The sequence below is a fragment of the Macrobrachium rosenbergii genome, chromosome 55, assembly GCF_040412425.1.
Source record: "Macrobrachium rosenbergii isolate ZJJX-2024 chromosome 55, ASM4041242v1, whole genome shotgun sequence".
Classification (NCBI taxonomy): domain Eukaryota; kingdom Metazoa; phylum Arthropoda; class Malacostraca; order Decapoda; family Palaemonidae; genus Macrobrachium; species Macrobrachium rosenbergii.
In genome coordinates this window covers 83,034,432-83,060,305 of record NC_089795.1, presented here as the reverse complement: position 1 = coordinate 83,060,305, position 25,874 = coordinate 83,034,432, and the positions used below count along the sequence as shown (strand labels likewise).

Below are 25,874 nucleotides of genomic sequence, written 5' to 3'. Positions count from 1 at the left end.
ATTAACAAAACGCATGCTAGCACCATTTGTCAAAATGTCATCTGAACATTAATGGAAATTATAAACAAAGCAAGTACCATGGCTTATTTCAAATACCATCTGATATAATGGAGATGGGGTCTGACTCCACTCCTCACCGACATGGTTAGGTTCCATAGACCAGGTCATTTTAGCCTATGCAACAATCAGCACTATTTGAAAATTATGAAAGCCTAAATTTATTTTGAGAGTTAAATTACCACACAAAACTTCTTTTATCCTGTATGAAGTGGACAAAAAATATATATATACTGTATACATAAAATCTACAATATTGTAAAATTCTTTTTATTTCTATATCATATCTTTACTTTTAATCACTACATTTCAGGCTTAGGCTAATTTACCTTGCTTCAAAGGAATCTTTATGAGTATTTAGTGTCAGTTCATTAAATCTTATTAGACTGCATCAATCCCTTCTTTGTACAGTATTCACAAGCTACACTGAAAACCCTTTTTGTGCTCACAGACCTTTCACTGCAACCTCTATGGGAGTTACTTAGTAATATTATTATTCATGTATATAACTCTGACACATGTCCACACTAATTGAAAAAATGACGAAAATATTTCAATTTAATGTTTATAATTTTTCCGTGTGGTTTGTTTCCTAACTTATATAAAAAACGGTCAAAGCTAGATATATTTTTCTTACTGACTGTATAGTAAGTAGGGGAGGGGGCTGAAGTATGTTGTATTTTCATGTCATGTTGCAATTTTGCCCATTTTTCAAGAATAAAGTAGCATTTGCTTTATATAATTTGACTTGCCATAAGTTTATTTTTTCAAAAGGTGACACTCTCAAACCCATTTGACAGGTTTAGGTTTAATTCAATTTTAGAGAAACTATCCTAATGATGTTTTTGTCATTGAGTCCATTTTACAAATATATCTCCATACAGCATACCAGTACCGTATTTGAATCTGCACTTTTATGAAAGCAATGCACTTACCCTTTATGTCTTTAATAGAAGCTGAATACAGAATACTGTATATGAACTAGCAAGTTTTTATCGGAGCTGAAAATTATCTGATCTGAAGGTGTCTATTGTATAGCCCACCCAGCTTGTTTGGATTAATGACCAAATTTAAAACTATTCTTCCATGGAAGAGTTAACAATAGCTTATTTAATCAAACTTTATTATAGCAACTCAGCTTGCTCATGAATAAAACAAGTTGAATAACAAGGGGAAGGTTATAAAGACGGGAGAAAAATACTGTACTATAGATTAAGTCTGTAAAAGAAATTTTCTCGTTTACTGTATATATTTTCTGTCATACAGAAGTAACAATGAAAATACTGTATATTGTATAAGCAAATGGAAATCTGTATTTATTCTTGAATAGCAAAAATATAAAGTATATTATGCTGTTGATATACTGTATGATCTTAAATTTTGCACCAAAACTAATTTTTTGTCATAAGGTTACCATCTACAGTGTGCTTGGAGGATGCACTATAGATGGGAATAAAATTTCTTTTCAGTGTCCCTTCAGCTCCAGCTTCATATTTTCTGCCATCTTATTTTCTCTCTGCTCTTTGGGTCTCTTCCTACTAAACTGTCAAACTTCTTTAAGTTCATACAGTATATCATCAAATTTCCACTTCTTAGTTAAGAGTAAGTTCTTTGGGTGACCCCTATAAGGAGTCTAAAATGTTATTTGAGGGTCTCAATAATCTATTAGAGCAATTATGGTATACTTTGCTTAGATATTTACACAAAATTTTATAGCTAAGATAGGTCACTGCAGTGTAATGGATGCCTTCAGTGTATGAAGAGAGAGAGAGAGAATTTAGCTAAGACCTTTATAAGTATAATGTCAAGATATATAACACAAAAACACTGCATGAGCAATGAACACTAATCACATCCACAAAATAACTGCTAATTATTCACTGCATGAGGGATATATGGTAACTGTATTAACATTTTGAAAATTTCTGAAATTCATCATAGCCGTGTTAATAATTCATCACAGTGCTGCTAATACAGACATTATCATCGCCTTTGACCTTTGACATCTCATTCATTCCCTTGGTTCTTTGCCCACCTTCATGTTAAATTTTTTTGTTCCAATTTTAATCAGTCTTTAAATTTAAAAAAATTCCTTAGCCCACAGTAAAGGGACTCCCTTGCAGTGGGAAGTCTCACCAACCAAAGCCTTCAGTTTCTTCCACATCTATTGAGCATTATAGATAGAATGTGAAAAACAAGAGAATTTTTTACTGTAAAGACACCTACCTTTCCACCACTCATACTGCTGTATCATAAAGAATATGATACCATTAATCTTAGACCATATCATTACTTACTTTTCTTGGTCTTCCTGGTCTTCGGCCAGTAGATGAAATAACATAAGTTCCTCTAGGCCTTCCTCTCCCTCTCTTTTTACGACGTCCACGACGAGAAACAATTGGCATTGGGACACTAAATTCAGGTAATGTATAATCATCATCTTCAGGTGGTCCTTTGACTAACACTGCTGAAGCTGGTGAGCCACCAGGGAGTGTCATATCCACAACAATGCCTTCGTCATTTGTGTCTTCTATCTTTACACAGGCACCAAAATTATTTTCGACAGGCATTTCACCCAAAAGAACTGAATTGTGGATATCTTTCTTCAATAATGAAATGGATCTATTGGCATCATTTTGAAAATTCATCTCTTTCATTTCTTTTATTATATTTGGTGGCCTCCCTCGATTCCCTCCCCTGCCTCTTCTGCCAAACCTTTGATGTGGTCTTACTGGAACTGGCACTCTTCTTGTCCTTTGACCTTTGAGACCATTGAAATCATTGTTAACATCTCCAGAGCCTTTGACACTCAGTATCAAAGACTTACTGTCCTGGAGTCTCTTCAAATCTTCTGGACGGGGTAACACTGTAACAAGTCGGTTACCTATTTTCTGAACAACTCCCTGTGCTGAAATAGCCATAGGACCAGTTCCAATGAGCTTCTTAGACTGGTTATTTGAAGTCTGTTTATTCAGAACATTATTTGTTTTGAAAACAAGAGACTCTTTATTGCTAATAGATGTAGCAGATTTTGATGAATTACTTGAGGCAGAAAGTTGAGATGCAACAAGTAAAGACTGTGGTCGCCGATTTGTACTTTGAGAAGGTGCATTACTTAGTGTTGTGCTGACAGAAGTAGTTGCTACTGGTGGCGATAGTTCTGATAATGCATGACTTTGAGTGTCATCTCTCCCACTAACTGTTATGTGTTCAGAATCAATTGTTGATGCCAAAGTTACAGATTCTCCTGTTTCACTCATCAATGGTAGTTGTAAATTACTTAATCCTTGTAAAATGGAAACTCCTGATCCATCATTTAAAATTGATAATGGTAAAGTTATGGTATGAGATGAACCTGACTGATCATTTGCTGGTATCTGGATCAAGTGTTCTCCTAGTATAGCAGTAGGTGACCCAGCAACACCATCCTCTGCAGCTGTTAGGTATGTGATTGTATGTGTTCCTTCTCCATTGCTCATGGTCATAGTTGAATGTTCATGACCTTGGCTAAGTAGTGAAAACTGTTCACTAGCATCTTCTGCAGCTACTATTGTAACTGGCCCTTCACCAGCAAAATCCTGTTGCAAAATCATTCCTGCTTCACTACTCAAAGCTCCTTGATCTAATTCTAATTCGCCATGAACTCCTGGAAGTTCTACAAAGTTTACTAGACTTCCATCAGATGCCCTTAACAGAGGTATGGTTGACTGGGGGTAGACAATAGTAACTGCCTGCCCCGTTTCATCAGTAGTCACATAATGAACCTCATCTTGCATTCCTGGATGATCTCCATTGTGAGACATTACTGAAGTCACCTTCAGGACTTCTTCAGCCTCACCTATTTCTCCAACAACACCAACGTCAGCATCTCCAGCCATCTCAACTAAATGATGATTACCAGCTTCATCATTTCCTGGAAAGGGAGACACTTCATTATAAGTCTACTAATACATTATCAATATTCATAAAGTGAAATTGTTCATGTAGAACAAGTACAAAAGGGTAATTTTGCACAATAAAATGCTTATATATGGAAAGATAATGAGCTTACTGATATATGACTGAATATTTTAAATAATAAAAAACACATAAAAAGGTAGGGTAATAAATTAATAAAACAATAAATCAGGGCAAAAGAACATGGTACTTTAAGGTAGGAATACAACCTCATCTGTTGGATATCTCAGAACACACCCCCCCCAAGTTAACCTATGCCAGAGGATGACCATGTAATAAGTGTTTTGGGATTGAATTTCCCTGCTTGCTGATACACTCAAGCCTGCTTTCCTTCCTTATTTCTTTTTTTTATTATAGTATTTATTATTAATTACATCGGTTGTTTTACATACTGATATTAATTTCTACATAAATTACAGAATTCTTTTTAGTATTCAGTTCAGGCCTCTATAACATACTGTATATTTATAACTTTTCCTTTCATTCCTGGTATCAAATATACATATTATCGTTTGCTACCCATAAATTAAGTTTTCAGAACAAATTGCATGGTAGCTGTAGTCTTTCTATCAGAGCTTTGCTATAAGAGAAGCCACTGATATTTTAGTATGAAGTGCAGTATTTGAGTTATGAATTCTTTATTTAATTCAAATTATTAATGAGGTTCCCCTTGTGTTTCAAGGAGGACAATCCTGAATTCAGAGAAGAGATTCACAGCACAAAAGTATATATCGGGTCTATGCGCACATAATAAACGTTGTGTAAAAAGTTACAATAAATTAACAGTAAGCCCACTTTCTATTCAGTTTCGTTAGTAATCTTTTTCTGTAATGGCTACAATAATAAGCAAGGTTGGCACATTTGTCTCTTATTTAGTCTTTTTCATTAAGCTCAGTAAACTTGCAATTTCACAAATTTTATCAACTATTCACAGTGGATACATGCCGCATAACCTCTAAAGGTTTTGAGGTAAATTTTCAACAAAATTAATAATAAAGCACTAAAGCTTTATTTCTGCATTGTTGCATTGCACATAGAAAACAAACAGTATTAAATTCAGTACATAAACTAATCTGTTACATGATTAAACTTATGAGTATAGCCATCAATAATGGTGACAGTAACTGTTCCAAACCTTCATTGTACAGGAATTGAAAGACCTTTGGTAATGGGTAATGTAACAAAAAATTAGGAAAATTTGGTTAAAATTAATATTATACAGAGCTTCAAACAATTCACAATGATATCAGGTTTATAACTTACACCCTAGGTGGATCAGAATTTTTTGATAACAACCCCTAACTGCATTAACCTTATTTTAGTTTTGGAAAAACAGGTTTTGATGTAGGAAAAACCTATTTTTGGTAGCTGCTGCTAGTCCTCAAAGGGTTTGTCTTCTACAGCATAACATGCAATGAAAGTCCTCCTCTTGAGGGACAGTATATTTCACAGTAGGCTAGGGTAGAGATGGTCTCACCCTTCCCCTCCTCTAAAGTAGTTTTTTTTTTTTTTTTTTAAACCAGACCCCCTTTCAAAAGGGGACCACAGAGAAAGATGGCTTTATTTGCCACCACTCTCCAGTGTCACCAAGAATCATTCCTCCGAACAAAGGGTGATAGTTGACCTGTCAAATTTGAACAAATATATTGTTTGTATAAATTTTTATATATACTGTACCTATTTTATGGGAACTCAGGAATGAAGGATTTCACCTGGTGGCCTACCTAGGTGATTGGCTAATCTGGGGAGCCACCAGAGAAGAGTGCTGTTGAAACCTGAGAGTGGTACTTGACACACTCCAGTCAAAAGGTTTCTTAATAGGAATGAGTCCCACCTTACATCCAGCAGAAATTTTCTGAGGCTGGGACTTTGTTGGGCTACTCTTTGCAGCCAGCTGTCTCTTCCCAAAGCACTCAAACCAGAATAAGGAAGGTCTCAGTAGATTTCTTGCACAGCCCAGCTTTTCTAGATGACAATTAAAATGAAATCTGGGCCTGTTACAGTTTGGGTCCATGGTACAGTAGACTTAATCCTGAAATTATGACTAGGATTTAAGAGTCTGGCTCTCACATGCCAGGAAAAGGCTTTGTGATCACCTTCATTTGAAATTGGGAGGATGCCGTGTTCATGGACCTGGAAGGGGTCTCTAGCAAACAGGCCGACCTGACCACTGTTTGTACAAGTGATAATACATATGGGTGCCTCCTGGACAGGTTGGGGAGGCCATTGGTAGGATTGTCAGTTGGGGGAAGATGGTCACCTGTTCGAGGGAGTGTCATATCAGCTTCCTGGGGCTATTGACTGCCCTTTCCATCTCAGAAAATTGAAACCTCCAAAAGGGACTCCCATTTTGTTCATCTTAAACAATATGACTGCAGTGTCTTCTGTACAGAGGTTCGGCTCATGCTGAGCTCCTCTCGTCAGTAATTGCTAGCTAACATGCTTCCACAATCTGGAAGTGGCCCAGTTTGCTACATGTGAGAACCATCAACTTCCAGTGTATGTGTCTCTGAACCTGGACATTCAGGCAATAGCAAGAGATGCATTCCAACAAGACTGGAACAAATGGAGGACGATATACCTTTAACAGGAACTCATTACATTCTTTGAAGACCTGCAGTATCTTCTGTATTGTGTTTCCCCAGATGCTAATCCCAGGTACAGGTAACTCCCTATGCTGATATAATTTTTGATGTGTATGATATTTGCCCCCTAAACTTGATCTATTAAAATTATTTTCTCTATAAATTTTTCAAGATGACCTCCAATATTATAGCTTTTTGTGAAATATGTAGTTAATATTTTGTGACTGATAGAGACACTGAAACATGCAGAGCATGGTTTACATGATTTGTGTTGATTTTGGCTTGGTCTGTGCATGTTAGGAATCAGTCAGTGTCGATTAAACACAGTGAGGCCACCCTTGACACCACACTGAATCAATCTAGAACTTTGGATGACTGAATATGTTTTGAGTCTTCAAGTTAATGCTGAACAACTGAATTGTGATTTTTATACAGTGTAATTGTGCAGTTGTAATAAAATGTAATAAGTGTTGTGAGCATACTGTATAGAAAATCTGTCAAGAGCAGTGGTAGTGGGGTGCAATTCCTAAGCCAAAGAAAGGTACACAAGAGCTTGGCTTTTGAAGTGAAGCTGGGCATTATGCAGCGAAACAGTGAAGGGCAAGGTACTAAAATCATTCATATTACACATAGATTTTCCCATACGTACATGCTAATCAATGATGGTTATGTGATGAGTAGCCTCATTGAATGCTAAAAAGTGGAGGGAAGGAAACTATAGACAACTTCATGTAGATTAAATGCAGAGTAGGGAGAGTTCAGAACATTTATTTTTGGTACAGTACTTTTCCTATTATTTGTATTTATTTTTTCTACTCTATTTGGAATACAGGGTATTCAATTGTAAGTAGGACCAAAACAATTCTTAATATGGTATAAGGTGATGGGGTGGGTGGGTTATGATCACTTGCCAAGTAACTTCCTTTTACACACTAAATACAATTTGACTTACAACACTGAATATAAAACACTATAGAGCAAGAGTTGACTGTGATAAACATTAATTTTGGGAGGCTGAGGAATAATTCCAAATTACCCAACATGAATGAGTATTTATTGGTTGCAAACTGAATTAACAACTGAGAGGTCAAACAATATACAGTAATTATGGATGGTAAATCAGTGATGATGGAAGTAGCTAATTAGTAATTATCTAACTACCTGCAATTAATGGTACCATTAGAAATATCAAGTGTTTATGGAAAATCAGTAAATAGCATCTCCTAAATAAAATTAAATACATTGAGTGACATCTCCAACATCCTGACTTAACCTGAGCTATAGGAATTTATATTTTGAAATGTAAAGATTAGGATAAAGCCCTTACTGACCTTTGCAAAGGTGAACTCTAGCACTACCATTATTGTGTTTACATTGCAAAGTAGTCTCTGCTTAAAAGTTTCAATTTTCAATGGAATGCTTTTAGACTATCCAATGTCCCATTTTTATAGTTTTTTTATGCACTTCTCAGACTTAACTCATTTCTTTGAGAAACATTTCCTGTTTTTTACGCAGGATGACATTCACGTTAGTTTTAATGTTATTTTCTACTGAGATTCTATTCAGGTGAAACTGTAAGCTATGACATTCAAGTTATGATACCTCATCCATATAGCATATGGATGAGGTATCATAGCATAGTATGTCAGGTGTAGGCCAACCAAGGTAGTTAAAAAAACTCATTAAAATTTTTTAAAAATCACTTGGTAAAGTGATTTCTCATCATTGGTCAAATTTGCAGTGCTGATGTATAGAATAGCAAATTCTTAGCAAGCTCTCTATAAAATTACAATATGCAGAACAAAAATTACAACTGAGCTATTTACGGGTTAGTACAGATGCTCCAAAAGAAATGAAAATACTCGAGATCCTTAGTTTTATTGGACTCACAGTTTTGGCAATTAATTTATGAAAATTGGTAAGTAATGGTAATGAATGGGATTTCTCACAACATGGTTAGGCATATCAAAAAGACAGACAACTGTTTAAATTTTCCAAGGGCTGGACCATTTTCAAATCTTTAGGTAAGCAGTACCGTAGCAAGTCAGAAGGATGCTGTCCCCTATGTTAGGTTAAGATGTATCTGTATATATACTTTTGGCAAGCTATTTGGGCTAAAGAGTTGCCCAGATGGCCTCTTGTCAGACAGGATAGGTTAAGATGTGTCCCTATAATTTCCATCGCCACATTTTTTTTTATTTTATTAACTGCACACCTGAATTATGACTCCCTTGTGTTCTGAGCATATTCAAACTTTATAGTTGGTGCCATTCACTTTTAACCCCCCACCCAGAATCCCAGTTTCTCTAATTTTGTGTAGCCTTATCGCTAAAATACTGCGCACAATGAGTACCAAGAAAAATATATGGCTCATGTGTTTGTAAATAAAGTTATTACATATGCAATGGGAAAAATGCATCCTTAATGTCAGGAACAAGAGAATTTAACTAAAACCAAATATAAATTACAGGATATTTACTTTTCTGAAATATATGAGAAAAATGTTTACATTGGTTATAGGCTAGGCTAGCTTATGGGCAGTGATCTATCCAATTTATTTGTAATAAAAAGGAAGCTACAAATATACTGGAACCAACAGAGTAACCTAGTCTAATACTTTAAAAGTTTCCCTTGAATGCAATGATGAGCCGTATGTGGTGATAAATTAGTTTAATATCCATGGAATGGATTTAATATTTCAAATCAGATAAGAAATTTACACCTATAACCAATGCACAGTCAGTGTATGCAGTATGGTAGTTACCCTGCGAGTCTGGTTGTTCGGACAGCGATAATACTACTGAAGTGAATTAGGCCTAAGGATAACAATAGGCTATTTATAGGTAACTTAATGATGGGCTTATGACTTGTTGCTGTAACTTGTTTCACTTTAGTATCTCAAGCACGTAGGCAAGACAAAATGTATTCTTTGAATTTACAATTCGTAATAATTGAAGCATACTGGCCATCCCTAGATTGGTCTACTCCAGTATGGGGTGTCTCATGCTAATCCTGTTCTTAGATACCCTTGTGAATTTCAGTCTTGTGATTTAGCATAACATAGCGTACTGGTAAGGCAGAGATGAGGTGATGAGTTTTGTAGAACGGTTACCCGAAGCAGTGTGCTGGAGCATTGATAAGCTTAGGCCTATTCCTTAATGGCAGTAATGATAAGATAATCGTCCCTGCATCAGCAATTTATTACAACTTTTAAGTATTTCGCAATTACGGTATTAATTACTTTCACCATACACATGTAAGGCAGCTTTATTCATAACAACATCACCATGACCATTTGTTTCCCTCAACCAACAAGACCATAGACATCGAGGACGACCTCTCTGTCTTGGACTCATTCGTGTGTTGTCATCTTTTCACAAGATGTTTATACTTCATTACTAACTAAAAGAAGTTCCAAAATTCGATGCCAAAACTGGATTGAGAAGCATAATTGGAACGCTCAAGATTTGCCACATTTTGAAATCGTGATTGCCTAATTTGAACATCAGAAGGACCCAGAATATTACCTTGATTAATATGTCGGGTTGATTCTCCTGTTTGAATTTCAGAACTCGCCATTTTTGTAATATTTAACTAAGACCCGAAGGCCTTTCTTCACAAAGGGATATCCGCCATGTTTGAAAGCCTTGATACCGTCAACCAATCACTAGTCTGCGCTGTATTCTGACGTCATCAAACAAAACAGCGGACGATATGAGTCCGGTTATCAGGGTTGCTGTTCACCCCACATTCGCGAAATGTGTACATTATACATCACAGAACAGATGACAATCTGTGTAGGTAATATGTTTTCTATGTGGGGCTATATGCATTGTTCCGTGTGGATGCAGTTCCCCTAGACATGCCTTCCTTTCTTGTGTTGGTAAAATGAAATGGCACGTACACCAGTGGTTGCAATTTTAAGTATATACGTGTAGGGACTTTAACCAGTGGATAGACGCCTTGGAAAGTTATAATGCAGTCGTCTTTGATGAATTGTTGGAATCACATCGATCAGTTAATAATATTGATTGTGCTTTAAATTCGACTGGGCACATATCAGATCTTGTTTTAAGTTACGTATTAAATAGTGGTGTATCAGATACCAGTGTTGGAAGTGCGCCTACTCTCCAGTGCATAATTTATAGAGTACCATTATTAAAAAAAAGGTCATGAAGTAAGCGTTAGGACGCTGAAGAGGAAATTGGATATTTATGCTTTAAAAAATAATAAAAACAACCATGGTATCTAAGAAAGACTCTCGAAAAGACGGGCTTGGTTGGTTGGATTTAGCAAAGCCGGCCTTATATCAGCCAACTTCTTACGTAAGGATGGCATGTGATTCTGTGAATATGATAAAGTATGAAAGGATATAAGACTCGACTCGAACAGCCAAACAGAAAAGTGTCCAGATCCTATCAGATGGATGACATGATGGCCTCCAAAAATGGAAATGGAAGAATTACAGTGTGAGTTAGAAGCCAGAGTCAGTAACACTTAATGTGCATACGTACACGAAAGTATATTTTGATATATAAACCTCTTTTAATGTACGCTAGGCTAATGGAACTGGTTTCGAGGGCCACCTCGAGTTCTACCTATGACTCAAGTCACCAGTAGGTAATGTCTTCTTTTAATGAAACTTATTTTTTTAGGTATATTAAATATCTCGTCTGTGATGTATTATATTTAAATAATTTCTGTAATTTTGGCTTTATGCATAAGTTCAAGGATTAATCTGTGGTTTCGCATGAGAAAATTTAGATTTGGTGACCACCTGAACTCATATATTTCATTCCCATCTATTTTCAGACCTATTAAACTACTATAAAGAATGGACAATTGTTCAGATCTTTTGATTTTTTTTTATTTGGAAAATATACTACTACTACTACTACTACTACTACCAATACTACTATTTAGGTAAAATACTTGTATAACCTGGAGGCGCTAGTGTTCGCTCCACATATTGTTAGGACGTTTCTCTTTATTCTTGTATATGCCATAATAAAGTTAGGCCATCCAGTTCAGGGTAGAGGGTTTGCCTTTACAACGGCATACTGCAATAAAACTTCTTCTTCTTCAGCTGCTGCTTATTATTATTATTATTATTATTATTATTATTATTATTATTATTATTAGTATTAGTATTATTGCAAAAAGAACACTATATCAATACAGACATTTGGTATATATATATATATATATATATATATATATATATATATATATATATATATATATAATATGCATGCACTTATATAAGGTGTTTAGGTGCTGTTTGCAACTTCAAAGACCAGACTATCCTTCCAAAGCTCTAAGGTTGTTGGAGAGTTGATCTTTGATCCCTTGCTGTAAGTACCTTTAATCTAGGCACATACTTCCTGACAGCCAGTAATCCAGTATGCCCGAAGGAAATAGTGAAGTACTTGTGATGCCCATGTCTATCTAATTTGTTAGATGTATGGCAACCTTGGTAAATGGCTGTGGGTTCAGACTTGCTCAGTTTAATTCAAAATCAGCCTTTGGTTTGCTTAATATAGTCATAAGGCTTTCAGCGACCGACAACAGAGAGTTTTTTTATTATTATTATATCTTAAGGCGGTATCACACGCATGTTTTCTGTAGCCTACCTAGTAGCAAATATTTTAGATTTATATACGGTAGAAGCTGTGAATGTTCATTATAGTGATTGCACGTAAGCGAGAGCTTAAATAAATTAGTTTCATTTGCTAGTTAAGGCTACATAGTGACACCATTTCGTGGGAATAAATCAATCAGTTATTGCTAGTCGGTCCAAAGCTGGGCGTCAAGATGCCAAAAGATACCAGAAAACAATTTCATATGACAACCTTAATGTTCCTGTGCCTATGTTAATTTTAACCTGATGTAGTTTCATGACTGTTGGTATTGAAAATAAGGTACTGCAGAATGCAGGTGTTCTTCCTCTTGCAGAAGTTATCTGTTCCCCAAGTTACATCTTGCTTTTACAATGAATCAGAATGGTTCATTATTTACTCCGACGTAAAGTCAAGCCCGAGTGTTTCACATTAACGTTTTAATAGCCTATACAGAAGTTTTTCTGCATCAGCTGACCTTGTACATCGGCTGCAAAGGCCGTCATTAAAGAAGAAATATTTTTATTCTGTTTACTTAGCACGAGCCAAAGCGAAGTAATTTTGACAATGCTGTACTGCCTTGGTTAGAGTGAATGGAACGAACAACTTAACCTTTGTATAGTAGTTGTACTGCGGAATCTCTCTCTCTCTCTCTCTCTCTCTCTCTCTCTCTCTCTCTCTCTCTCTCTCTCTCTCTCTCTCTCTCTCTCTCTCTCTCTCTCTCTCGTGTTTGTGTAGTCCGGTAGGTGTTGTTGCAAAAATGCTGTCACGCCTCTCCATTGATGTGTTTCATATTGCTCTATTCCAGATTTAACCCAGGTTATTCTCAGAACTGAATATCATTCTCAGTATATTGTATAAAGATCATCGTACTTCCGATAGATCGCCAGTGGTCTGCTAAGAAACTAATTATTTTAGTGAAGTTTACGTTAAACTGGATCATTTTCTGAAACCAAATACTTCAAAGAAAACGAAGTAACTCGAATAGGTAACTAGCCGACGGGCGATGTCTTACGTGAAGTTTCCCACTCGTAAGGAACGTTTGATTTAATTGCGGTAAGTTTTTTGTAAATATCTACAATTTACGTTTTATACCACAATAGGATTAGAACACTTTTGCCGAAATATAATTGTTTTACCCCTGTTGGGAAAGTGAGTCGCTACAACTAAGAGTTTTTCCAGCACTAAAAGACGAGAGTATAAAATTAGGAACACCCAGAACGTGTTAACACAGCAAAATATAAGGTAGATGTTTTCTTAAAAATCCTCTCAGTCTCCTGGTATCACTTTCATGTGAAACTGAAAAGTTGTTTAATTGAATACAAAAATTACAGACACTAATTAATATATACTGTATATATATATATATTATATATATATATATATATATATATATATATATATATATATATATATATATATATATATATATATATATATATATATATATATATACACAATAAATTTAACTGAAATTACAACAGCAATAGATTTAAATTTTGTATGGTCCGCATTGATATACCGACCCTTATGGTTGGGTATATAATGCAGGCTAGCCGAATGCGTGTGCCAAATCTACAGCCAAAGTGTTTAACTAAAAATTCGTTCCGAATGCGACTGCAAAGCTTCTAATCTTATGTGGCCCGCGTTGTCCGCACGTTTCGGCTGGGCCGCATTTTATGCCATCCTGTCCGAAAAGTGTGTCAACAAGCAGGTGTTATACAGCATAAGAGCAATAGGTACTGTCCTTAGAGATACGGAGGAGAGATGCATTACATGAAAGCCTATACACACACACACACACACATGTATATATATATATATATATATATATATATATATATATATATATATATATATATATATATATATATATATATATATATATATATATATAATAAAAAGTGTCTTTATTTTTCCATTTTTTAGTCTTTCACTGAATTTAAAACTCAAACGAGAACTTGTACTAGATATCATTGTTCCTAAATATTACAAAGATTCACCTATCTCTGTCTAATTCTTGTGGATACTCTGTCCTCATTACCACTATTTTCCTCAAGTTGATTATGAGTCCCATCTCTCAACATACCTGATGCATTGAGTTAAGCAAGCTTTGTAAATCATGCGGTGTTTTGCTGATAAAAACGGCATCATCTGCCTATCTTAGTGTATCAAGTTTCCATTGCTTAAACCTTCTCTTCCATCCCCGACCACTTCTTTTTAAAATCTATGAGAAGGGCCGATTACAAATGTTAAATGCCTTCTCGCAATTCTCATTATGGGGTAGTGCCATTAGCGCACCTCCCGCGGTGCACTGTAGGCATTACTTCAGGTTCTTTGCAGCGTCCCTTCGGCCCCTAGCTGCAACCTTTTTCATTCCTTTTACTGTACCTCTGTTCATATTCTTCTTCCGTCTGACTTTCCACCGTCTCCTAACAATTGTTTCAGTATTATTGTCAGCGTTGAATGATCTTATAGGTCCCAGTGCTTGGCCTTTGGCATAAATTTTGCATTCCAATCCTTCTCGCAATCAACAAAAGCCATCAGGAGGAGATTTTCAAATTCCTTACACTGCTGCATAGTATGTCATAAGACAGATATTTGATCTTTGCAACTCTTTCCTTTTCTTGAACAGTCATGTTCATTTCAAAGCTTTTCATCAATTTCTTTCGTCCGTCTGTTGAGAATAAGTATTCAGGATATTTTCATTACAATCGGCGTAAGTTCAGTGCCTCTATAGTTACTAAGTTCAGCCAGGTCACCTTTCTTTGGTACCTTTGCTTAAATCAGTTCCTAGTCATCAAGCTTTGTTTCCTCATTCCATATGCTGCAAAAGGGTCTACAGTAGTCCGTATACGAGGTGGCATTCCAGTTTCAGCTGAAATTATCTTTTGCAATGGTTCCTCCATTACCTTGGGTTTTCAATCTCTGTAAGTGTCTTTATTTTTTATTCCACCTCAAAAAATGTGAATTATTTCTTAAGGACACTCAGGTCTTCTTCAACTTCTCGTATATCAGACAAGTTATTCCCATCATATTTCTTATTCATATCCTCAGAAGTAGGAAAGATGATTAATATTTGTGCCACATTCTTCAGGTCTTTGGTAGCATTAGGCATCATGGCTGGGATACTGTTTCTGCTTTCTGAAGTCCGAAAAGATGGTGTCCAAACTTTCCTACCATTATTGGGCTAAATCCTGTTTAGCAGTCTTTCATATTGTGTATCACAGTAGCTTTCAATACATTCCTCAGTCAGCTAGAGCACTTTAGCGTTCGTTATTAGTACCTGATGCTCGAATGTTAGTGTCAGCTGCCATATCCTCAGGACTTTGCCAAACGCCAGAGGTGTTTTATTCCTTCACTGTAAAACTGTGAAACATTCCTCCCGGCTTTGTTGTGTTTTGGGCGTTGATGCTTTTCAGATTAAAAGGAGAATGTGATGTTGCTTTACTGTAAAGCGTCATGTATCACTACCTTCACTATTCCACTTTCCTCAGCAACTGTTTAAGGATATAGCTATTTATGTTTTGTAAGTTTTCATATCTTTACATATCTTTATTTTGTCTGTAGGTCTCTGCTGTAATTATGCTACTACTACTACTACTACTACTACTACTACTACTACTACTACTACTACTAATAATACTAATAATAATAATAATAATAATAATAATAATATGGCACCTCTCGTAATCTTGCTAATAATCGAACAAACTGAACAAATTCATATATGATCATTTCCTGACCAAATTAATAATATAACATTTTACGAGAAACATCTTAGTATTGAGTCCGGACGCGACTCTCCCGACGCCTTTTTTTGCGGAGGTTATGCCGGGGTTGGGGTTTGGAATTGCTTCAGATTTCCTTATGGTCTCAGGGTTTCCAGAAACCTGTATATGTTATCCACAGCTTTTTTTTTTCTCTTCTTTAGTCTTTCAACCATTTAATGGATGTCTTTTCCCTTAGAGTAGGCGCTCAAAGTGTTAGCCTTTATTTTTTCAAAGCTTTATTGACTTTTTAAGATAAAGTTGAAAGTCTTACTTTTAATTTTCATTCGATACGATTTGTGTCTCAGATGGCGGTACTATAGAACGATATTCTTTCTCCAGGTTCGTTGTCACGAGGCCCGAAGACCTGATGACTGAAGAGTCAAGATATAAAGTATAAATGGACATCTGATTCGCAGGGATGTGAGTACATCTGTAAGATTACTTATTATGTTTCGCTATTTTATTAGGATTTTTATGTGAATTTTCTTATTGCATTTTCCTGATAACTTCATTGGTCATACATTCATTCATTCATTGTTTTTCATCTGAAGCTGATCCTCCTCATCCTCATTTGTTTTTCACTACTTTTCCCAAGTGTTTCTCTCCTAGTGTATCATCAGCAGTTCAAAAGAGACACCTTTTCAGTGTTCTTGTTTGGCATTGAAATTTCTTAGGATGTCTGGATAAGTGAGTGAGTTTTCTGACTTACATTGGTGATTATTTATGTGTATATCTGTTTTATTTGTTTTTTTTCGCAATTCTTTTGCTCTGTTTTCAGTATTTAACATGCGAATATCCTATTTTATTAAAGATTATTTTGATAATTATTGGTCATTTTGTGTTGTTCCGTGTAAGCGGATTTTGCATAGAAATAATATATTTAGGAGGGGGATTTTTTTTAAACAAGTCTCACTAAAAATAATGCCTGCATCAGCAGAGTTTGTTTTATATTTTGTATCCTTTATTTGTCCTATTCCAATTTCTATGGGTATAAAGCTTTCAAGAGCTGGTACATATGCGTATCAGGATGTTTATAGAATATGTGGACAGTCAAGTATTTATCCCAAAAGTACTATGCATGACAAAAGGTCACATAGGGAGGTTTTCAAACTGCGCTCATATTTCCTCCCAACAGATTTATGGAATTACCGATAAGGAGTATTTATGTGTTGAATCCAAAGCGTAAAGAGTTCACAGTGACATCACTTGATCCTCACTGTTGGTTGGCTGGTACCCTATCTTGACACATACTTCAAATCTTTTATTCTGCCAATACTGGAATCTTGTTCGCCTTTCTGAATGTCAGCAATCCTCTGGGAACTGTACTTGGTTGGTACCCTGTCTTGACACATACTTCAAATCTTTTATTCTACCATTACTGGAATCTTGCTCGCCTTTCTGAATGTCAGCAGTCCTGTGGGAACTCTGCCTTGTAGTAAAAGATGATTTTAAGTCGTGGTTTGCTTCTACAAACAACTGTAGTGTTTATTTAGATCGTTGCTAAAAGATATCCTGTTTGGTAATATACATTTAGAGGAATTTAAACAGGGAACTCCCCGTGAATTCGAGGTTGGTTAAATTTATCAAAATGTAGAGAGAGAGAGAGAATGTATGAGAATCGTGGTAATGGAGAACAGTATGAGTCTGGAAAGACTTTCCCAAATGAGGCAACGTGCTGTGCGTTATTATTATTATTATTATTATTATTATTATTATTATTATTATTATTATTATTATTATTATTATTATTATTATTTTATTATTTTCCCAGCGAAGGGACTCTGCTAACCGGTACAAGGTTAGTCGACCAACATTCACTGTGATGTTTATTGTAGAAAGTATATAATTATAATTTTCATCTTCATCATTATTATTAAAGACTATAGACTTTTCCTTTACAGTTTAGACGTGAAATAGGTTCTCTCCACCTTCGTTTGTCTAAGATACTCACTGCCTGAATTCCCATTTAGTCTAGTCTTTATCCAAGTCCTTTCTACATCCTATTCCGGGCCTTCTCTCTGGTCTTCGTTCTGTGACTGTCATATTTGCTACTTTTCCGACTAACTGGTCCTCACAAAATGTCTAAACCGTCCCCATATATGGGTTCTGTCCGCTTTCTAAAATTTAAAAACTGTAATAAACGTTAAGTATATCTTAGTTTAACCAGACCACTGAGCTGGTTAACAGCCCTCCAAAAACTGTAATATTATCTGATATTAACATCACAGTTGCAGTCAAGGAATAAATCTGAAGTATATTCTGTTAACCATTCTGATTATTAATTAAAAACAAACCTTTCATTTAAATCTGCGCATTGCAAATAAGACTCCAGTCATGTATAAACTAGAAGGAAAAATATATTACTTACCTTTTTCATGTTCCTGCTGTTATTTGCTGTTAGCGATGGAGAGTTGTAACAGCAGCTGTGTTGTATCCTGAAAGAAAAGCATAACACAAGGAGAATGAATATGGGTGAAAATGATTGACTAAAGAGGTTTAATGCAAAGAACTGAAAATTGTAAACAAGCATTTGAATAAATAGTTTCATGTCCACTGGTGAAGCTTGATATTCGGGTAATCTAAGAGAACAGAAAATCTTCAGGTGTCAGCTATTTCTGTCTGGAAAAAAGATCTGATGAGAAGGCAGCATTGAAATAATAATAATAATAATAATAAATAATAATAATAATAATAATAATATTTTATACTGAGTTTTCTCAATTCCTCTTATAATTATGAGTGAAATAAACTTCTTTGGAGATGAAACTTAATAAATTAAGATCCAGCAAATAATTGAATTCTAATTGATCTTTGTGAGCATTTTCCGTTAGCCGGAGAGCTAAATTTAAATCGTACTCAGTATCCGAGGCTATAAATATTCCCTTTTCTGAGTTATGTCACGTGCGATTAACAGGAGGGTCTGGCTGGGTTCTCATTAGCTGCATTAAGATTAAGTTGCCCTGCATCGGGTCGCGACTTTACAGCCCAAAGTACTTAAACTACGGCCCTTCACAAACTTGTGACACTATGTTTTGGACTGAAGATGCACTCAGACACACTTTCCATCCTTTATTTATATGTTTTTTGATTTACCATCCAAATGATTAAAAATTATTAATTTCATGCATGCGCCTTTGTCGTAGCCTTTGCTCTCTTGTTTTTCATGAGGGCGTTACGTCCATTTATGTCTTTCATTTCGCCGTTTTTCAGTACCATTCGCTTTCATTATGTCTAACAGCAGAGTTTGCATGAAAAAGAGAAGCTGGAGAGATAGAAAAAGTATACACGTGTGTAGATTTAGCAGCAGCATAATCAGGCAAAGATAAGATATTAAACATTTTTTGGGACTTACTTGTCCTTTGCGGCACGGATCTTCTTAGAAAAATATAGTTAAAACCGGAATCTCAGGAATTAACTCTGGTTAGGATGATGTCTTGAGCATCAAGAATACCGTCCCCGACCCCCACCCATATGTCGGACTTAGAGCAGTGTGTTTTGGTAACGAGAGTCAGAACACAATAGAAAAGAACAGAAAAGCAAAGAGAAATTAAATCACCAAATTCAAGCATTACAGGAGACTGCAACTTGGAAAAGAGTGAACATGACCCTTAAAGATAGAACCAATGGATTCAAGGTATAAAGAAACCCCTGAACAAAAAAATGAATGCAAAAAATAAGAAATTATTATACAGTAAAGTAAGCAGAACGTGAGACCAGGCCTTAGAAGATTGGACCTGATTGCTCGAAGATGAAGGAAAACCTCTGAAAAAAGGAGATGTTGGCTAAAGGTAACGAAATTGCTCGTCTGGAAGAACAAGTTATACAGATAACAGCAGGGAAAACTAATCGTGGATATTGAAGTAGGAATTACATAGGTAAATGATGCCTTAAAAGTAACAGTATGGTGGCTCAAAAGTCTGAGGTTAAGAATTGCTAGTTTTGTCAGCAATAGATTGTTACAGGTCAGTAGAGGGTAGGTCTGTGGCAAATGATGGAAGATGAGATAGAGATGGTGAAACGGATCTGGGAACAATTTTGAGAATCCGCAATGCAAGACTGAAAGGGAAAACCTTAACTTTAAAGTTCTAGGCCTACGGCAGTTTTCACACCGAAGTGGCAAGTAACAGATGGCAGATCGCGTGGTACGGCACTTGAAAACACACCTTTAGACACAAGAAAATTTGCCTACAAGAATATCGTGGCATGCTGCATGTACCATACGTCACTAGGATGCTCAAATGAATGTTTTGTCCAAACTGGAGGAGAGAGACTGCGTTGTCTAGTCTGTGCGGTGTGGAGGAAGTTCATAATTCGCGTTTGCTCTCGTGAACTATTTATCCTTCATCATGCTTGTTTGTTTAAGCAACAGTGATGAACTAGATTATATATTTTGACGAAAAGAGCAAACGTAGTGTATTGCTGCAGTGCATGTTGTTACATTCAAGAGAGGGAGTGATCAGAAAATGATCCAGTACTTTGCCCTGATTAAAAGGAATAAAGTAATTTAAACCAACGTTGGTATTACGAATGGGCATAATCAGGCAATATAGAATTTAATACGAGTCAGTTAGCATTGCAAACTATATTAATGTTCTAAGAACCGGCTGTAATTTCCAGTGTGAAAAGGGCCAAAAATAAAAACAAGTACCATTATCGTCTTTAAAATGCTTTGAATTTATTTTGCGCTGAGCTGAGAATAGATGCTAATTAAACTCATTTTTAACTCCAAATACAACTATAAATATAAGCATTCCAGCTTTGGTTTTAATAGAAACACCCAGCAGTTCTACGATTGGATTACCGGCAAATCAAGTTGAAAATGTTTTTTCGTATGAGTGAAAAAATTGCTGAACATTTCACGAGAATTTGTATCCCATTACCCTCAACCTAGGACTCTTGATTCCTATCAGGATCATCCTTCTTTTAGACATTCCAGATAGGAATTAAGAGTTCTTGGTTGAACATTGGCAACGGGAGCAATAACAAGAGAACAGTTAACAAAAAGAACAGTGACGCAAGAAAAGGACAATAACCAAGGCAGGAAGAAGTGGCAATTTTAAAGACCGTGATATAGAAGAGGCAAATGTTTTGCCAAGGAAAATATAAAACCAGCATCATTGCAAAGGCTTGGGCAGCGTGACAAAAAGTAAAAGAAGAAATTTACCCAAAGCAAATCATTGCCAATTATCAGCAGAATTGCATGTATGTCGTGTGATATCCAGGATTTTACCGATACAGCTCTCTCTCTCTCTCTCTCTCTCTCTCTCTCTCTCTCTCTCTCTCTCTCTCTCTCTATCAGTCCCAACATCTTTTTCAGTGTTTCCAACCTGCCACAAGTTGGTGATTTGTAACAATTTTATTTTATATATATATATATATATATATATATATATATATATATATATATATATATATATATATATATATATATATATATATATATATGCTCTATATATATATATATATATATATACTTATTTATCGTCGATAAAAAAATAGCATAATTTTCCATATTAGCGCATTTTTATAACAATGACTATGAACGCCAATCTAATGTTTGTAAGTACCTGGCTTGTACTAAACAATAAAATAATAGACTGTGATTTGACAGGAGTAACCAACCAGCCACTGAGAACCCCAACAAGCGAGCTGGATCAATTGTAAGAGTTTTTACTTATAATTGTTATGCTATTCTCTCTCTTCCATCCCATTTTCCACCCTCTCCCATTAATTGTTGCATAGTGCAACTGCGAGGTTTTCCACCTTTTACATCTTTAACACCTTTTTTACTCTTAGTTTCCCTTTCAGCGGTGAATGACCTTATAGTCCCAGCGCTTGGCCTTTGGTCTAAACTTTATATTCCACTCCACAGTTGTTTCGCAAACTGTAAAAGTGGGACGCAGCTTACTCTAGTCAGGAAAATACCGTCTTTCTTTGGAAAGGGAATGACATTTTCATTACGTACGCTGTGTACAGTGACCTGTGGTGCAGATGATAAATATGAAAAATATGCAACTCGAAAGTTGCAATAATTAAGCCTCGTAACAAAATCCAGAGGTGTAAGAAATTATGGAGGAGGTTGGCTTCTGATAAAAGTGGCTAGCATAAACATAGGTAATGACTGAAGCTGTAATGACCTTGAGGTGGTTAAAAAAACAGCACTTGTTCTAATATTAACAGATGATAAATGCTGGCTGTAATAATCATAGAAACGTCTACAACTAAAAGCTACTACATATTTGCAGAATTGGGTAAAGGAGTTGAAGGTACAAGCAAAAATAAGATCTGTTTTGAAAACGATAGCTATATTTATGTTCCTTCTGTGAGTTTTGCAACACTGAGGAACAGAAGAGTAGCCACGCTTGCATAATATTTTACATGATTACGGAGTAGTCAACAATTATTTACGATTTGCCAATGGGTTACCCGAGTGATCTCTCCTGACTAGATGATCAGTCAACATTGCCCGTACTTACTTGTAGAGCATAACGCGCAGGCGCACTTTGTCAATACCACCGCCAATGCTGTGCGATGCAGAGGACCTCGACATCATTCTGCCAATCAGTTCTGTCATTTGCTTGTTCACGCACATCCTCGTAGCATTCATCTCTCTCTCTCTCTCTCTCTCTCTCTCTCTCTCTCTCTCTCTCTCTCTCTCTCTCTCCCATGACGAATAAAGCTCAAGGGAAAATTTTTTAGGAGCACTTAACTGTTATTATCAATAGAGTGCAAGGGAAAGTCAAAAACGTCGCTGTGAGAACAGGATTAATTCAAGAGGTGTAGTTCTTCAATTCTTTAATTAATTAAACAATTGATTAATCATGATTAATTAGATTAACCGTGAATAATGCATTATTATGATTTTTTCTTCCATGTCGATTTTGTTTCTAATAATAGTTTATTGATAATGATATTTGAATGTTTTATCAGGACTCGGGACAAGGAATGTAAATTCACTTAAGTCATATGGGTTGTTTTTCTTTTTTTCCTTAACAAGGAAGCCATGCAACTCTTAGTATATTAGTAAGATTAATTTAAATCTTTAAGTTAAATTTCACTAGTTCTTTATTTCGGAGTCTATCCCATGTGCCTCAGACCAATCTATGAACGCAAACAAGAAGTCTAACGGTAATGTAGCAGTCTATACAATCTTCTTGCGGTGCTCATGATGTCGATCTAATATGGGACAAGTGTTCACTGTGTCAGAATATTGTCCCCTAAAAAACTTCATCGTGGATTACCATTATTTGAATAATAATAATAATAATAATAATAATAATAATAATAATAATAATAATAATAATAATAATAATAATAATAATTTCAGCCTAAGAATTGAACCCGATCCGGTAGATTAGTTGTGCCATTCGTTTGTTGAACCAGACCATTTTTGGATTGAGATCCAAGCAAAGACTTTTCTTCAGAATAATGAAAATGTTAACTTTTTGGCAATTTCTGTTTTTTTTTTTTTTGCTGTATATATAATTTGGAGAGAAATGATGGCTTAGACTGGGGATGGTACGCACTTTGTTGAGTACTTCGTTTTTTCTTGAATTTGCCAGTGTTTTCGCCTACTTTCCAGATGAGAGTAATAGCACATGTTGCAGTTGTAATCAGTGATAACTGTTATCTGTTGATAGTATCTGACTATTTGATTGTAGTCATTTGTTTTATTATGGAAGCTTATTGTATGACTTGAGACCCTTCTGTGACCCCCTTATAAGAATGCAAGTGCAGTATTGAAATTGATCTTTTTTTTTCAGATACTTCTCGTAATGCTATTTTTGTTGTTTGTTGCAAACAGGAAACCTGTTATATTTGTTTAATATCTTTTTCCATGAAATAATGGTTTCCCCTAAAAAATTTGACATATTGTAAAAACTGTTAGGCTCGGCATTGACGCAAATTAGTATGCGTCTACTTTTAGCTATTATATAGAGCCGTATTTGTATTAAAGTACTTTGATTGTGTTAGGTTTGGTAGAGAAAAGAAGCTATAGCCAGTTTTAAATTGATGTTTTCAATCGATGGAAGAATTATTTGAAATTAATAATGACACAACGTATATTTATGACATCATATTATTAGGAAAAGTAAAATAAGTTGTCACTCTGGTTTCAGATGTATGCCAACGTGTAATTTGCCCAATATTCCTCGTTATTTTCTGGCGCTAAAGGAGTAGTTACGATATCATTACTTGCATAAATTGTGATCTAGGTCGATTCCCCTGAAGTTTTGCGACGAAACCTTTTTTTTTTTTTTGTCATATTGACATCCAACGTCCCCTGTGCGTGATTGATATTTTCGTCTAGGGACAGTCTCTTCTTCTTGCAGGATCGAGTTACAAATCACGGTTGAATTCCCTCTGAGATGAAAACATTACATGGCTGTGTCAATGACAGTTGGTACTAGCGTGTTATAAGTAATATTTGGGGATTACCACAAATAATGACCGCTGTATAATGTGCTCTGTACGACCACAGTTGTCCATGGAAATTGATCACACACACAACCTTTTGATTACTACTGTATAAGTAGGTATATTGGTTACCGTTTTACGTAACATCAGATAGGTTTGGTTTCGTTATACAGTGTTGTACAGTGTGTGTATGTGTGTGTGTATTAAGTACTGTAACAGTAACTATATTTTTTAATCTGTCGGAAATGCACTTAAAAGTAGGCGGGAGCTTGACGATGATTGGTTGAATGTAACATGTCCGAATAACATCGTTGTATTTCCTATAAGTACTTAGTGACCCTGGTGAAAGCTTATTTAATAAGTAGAATTTCTCCCCTCAAATATACGTAATGTCTGTTAATAATGGTAGAGTTGAGAGACTGTGAAAAAATGTGTTCATAAATCCAAAAGTAAATAGCAAAGGTCGCCGAAATCAACGTCGTGGAATGTGTTTCGGATACACAGTTTTTCATGCCGAAGTTTTTATGTTTTCTTTACATTTTAAGGCAGATTCAAATATAATTTTCATTAATTGTACTTTCTGAGGAGGATGTAATCTTTAGCAAATGTTGATAATTACATGTTTCTTATAACGTTTTGTGTGATTTGTTCCAGTCTACGATAAAATGTACGGAAAACGCATAAAAATTTCCAAAGCATTAAGGGAAATATAATTACTTTCATCTAATTTATTTTTTCCTATTTATTTTCTTTACATATATATCGTCGTTTTACTCATTTATTTTAAAAATGTATTTTCTAACATGACCGTAAGTATAATGAATGACTAAGGAAGGGAGTATGAGTAACTATTGAAGGTTGAGTGAAAAGGAGGTCTTTAAAGTGTTCATATTTTTATACTATGCCACCCTCCATTGCGTCATATTTAGCATCCTGATGACCTTGGGGTTCCAGTGCTTGGGCCATGTCCCAAAATTCCACCCATCCATAAGTTTCAAGAACTTCGCTCATACGGCGGCCGACTCACCCAAAGTTTATGGAGCATTAACCATACTTGGAAAAAGTTATTTCACTGTCAGACATTGATAGTAAAGTAACTACGCCAAAGCACAATAGATCCTCTCTCTCTCTCTCTCTCTCTCTCTCTCTCTCTCTCTCTCTCTCTCTCTCTCTCTCTCTCTCTCCTTACAGTGATAGGTCCCATGGAGGAAAAAAATTACCCCGTAGAGGGGTAGTGCCATCAGTGCACCTCACGTGGTGCACTGTAGGCGCACTTAAGGTTCTTTGCAGCGTCCCTTCGGCCCCTAGCAGCAACCTCATCCATTCCTTTTACTGTAGATCCGTTCATATTCTCTTTCTTCCATTTTACTTTCCACCCTCTACTAACAGTTGTTTCATAGTGCAGTTGCGAGGTTTTCCTCCTGTTACATCTTTCAGCGCTGAATGACCTCATAGGTCTCAGTGCT

General features: G+C 35.7%; 1 protein-coding gene and 1 long non-coding RNA gene across 3 annotated transcripts in view; one reads left to right on the top strand and one right to left on the bottom strand.

Moving 5' to 3' along the window:
- LOC136835521 (zinc finger protein Xfin-like) overlaps window positions 1-10,279 on the bottom strand; it is a 28,697-nt gene extending 18,418 nt beyond the window's left edge. Inside the window, 2 exon segments of the mRNA XM_067099112.1 lie at window positions 2,355-3,970; window positions 10,127-10,279. Of these exon segments, the coding sequence (XP_066955213.1) occupies window positions 2,355-3,970; window positions 10,127-10,178 (1,668 nt within the window). The 5' untranslated portion in view covers window positions 10,179-10,279.
- Window positions 1-25,874, top strand: part of LOC136835527 (uncharacterized) — a 219,088-nt gene that overhangs the window by 55,532 nt on the left and 137,682 nt on the right. The window contains exon 3 of one of the 2 annotated variants that reach the window (XR_010852184.1): window positions 16,330-16,410. The exons of the other annotated variant lie outside the window; for it this stretch is intronic. This is a non-coding gene — a long non-coding RNA (uncharacterized lncRNA). Of the gene's footprint in view, window positions 1-16,329; window positions 16,411-25,874 lie in introns of those variants that run through there. 2 annotated transcript variants of the gene reach the window in all.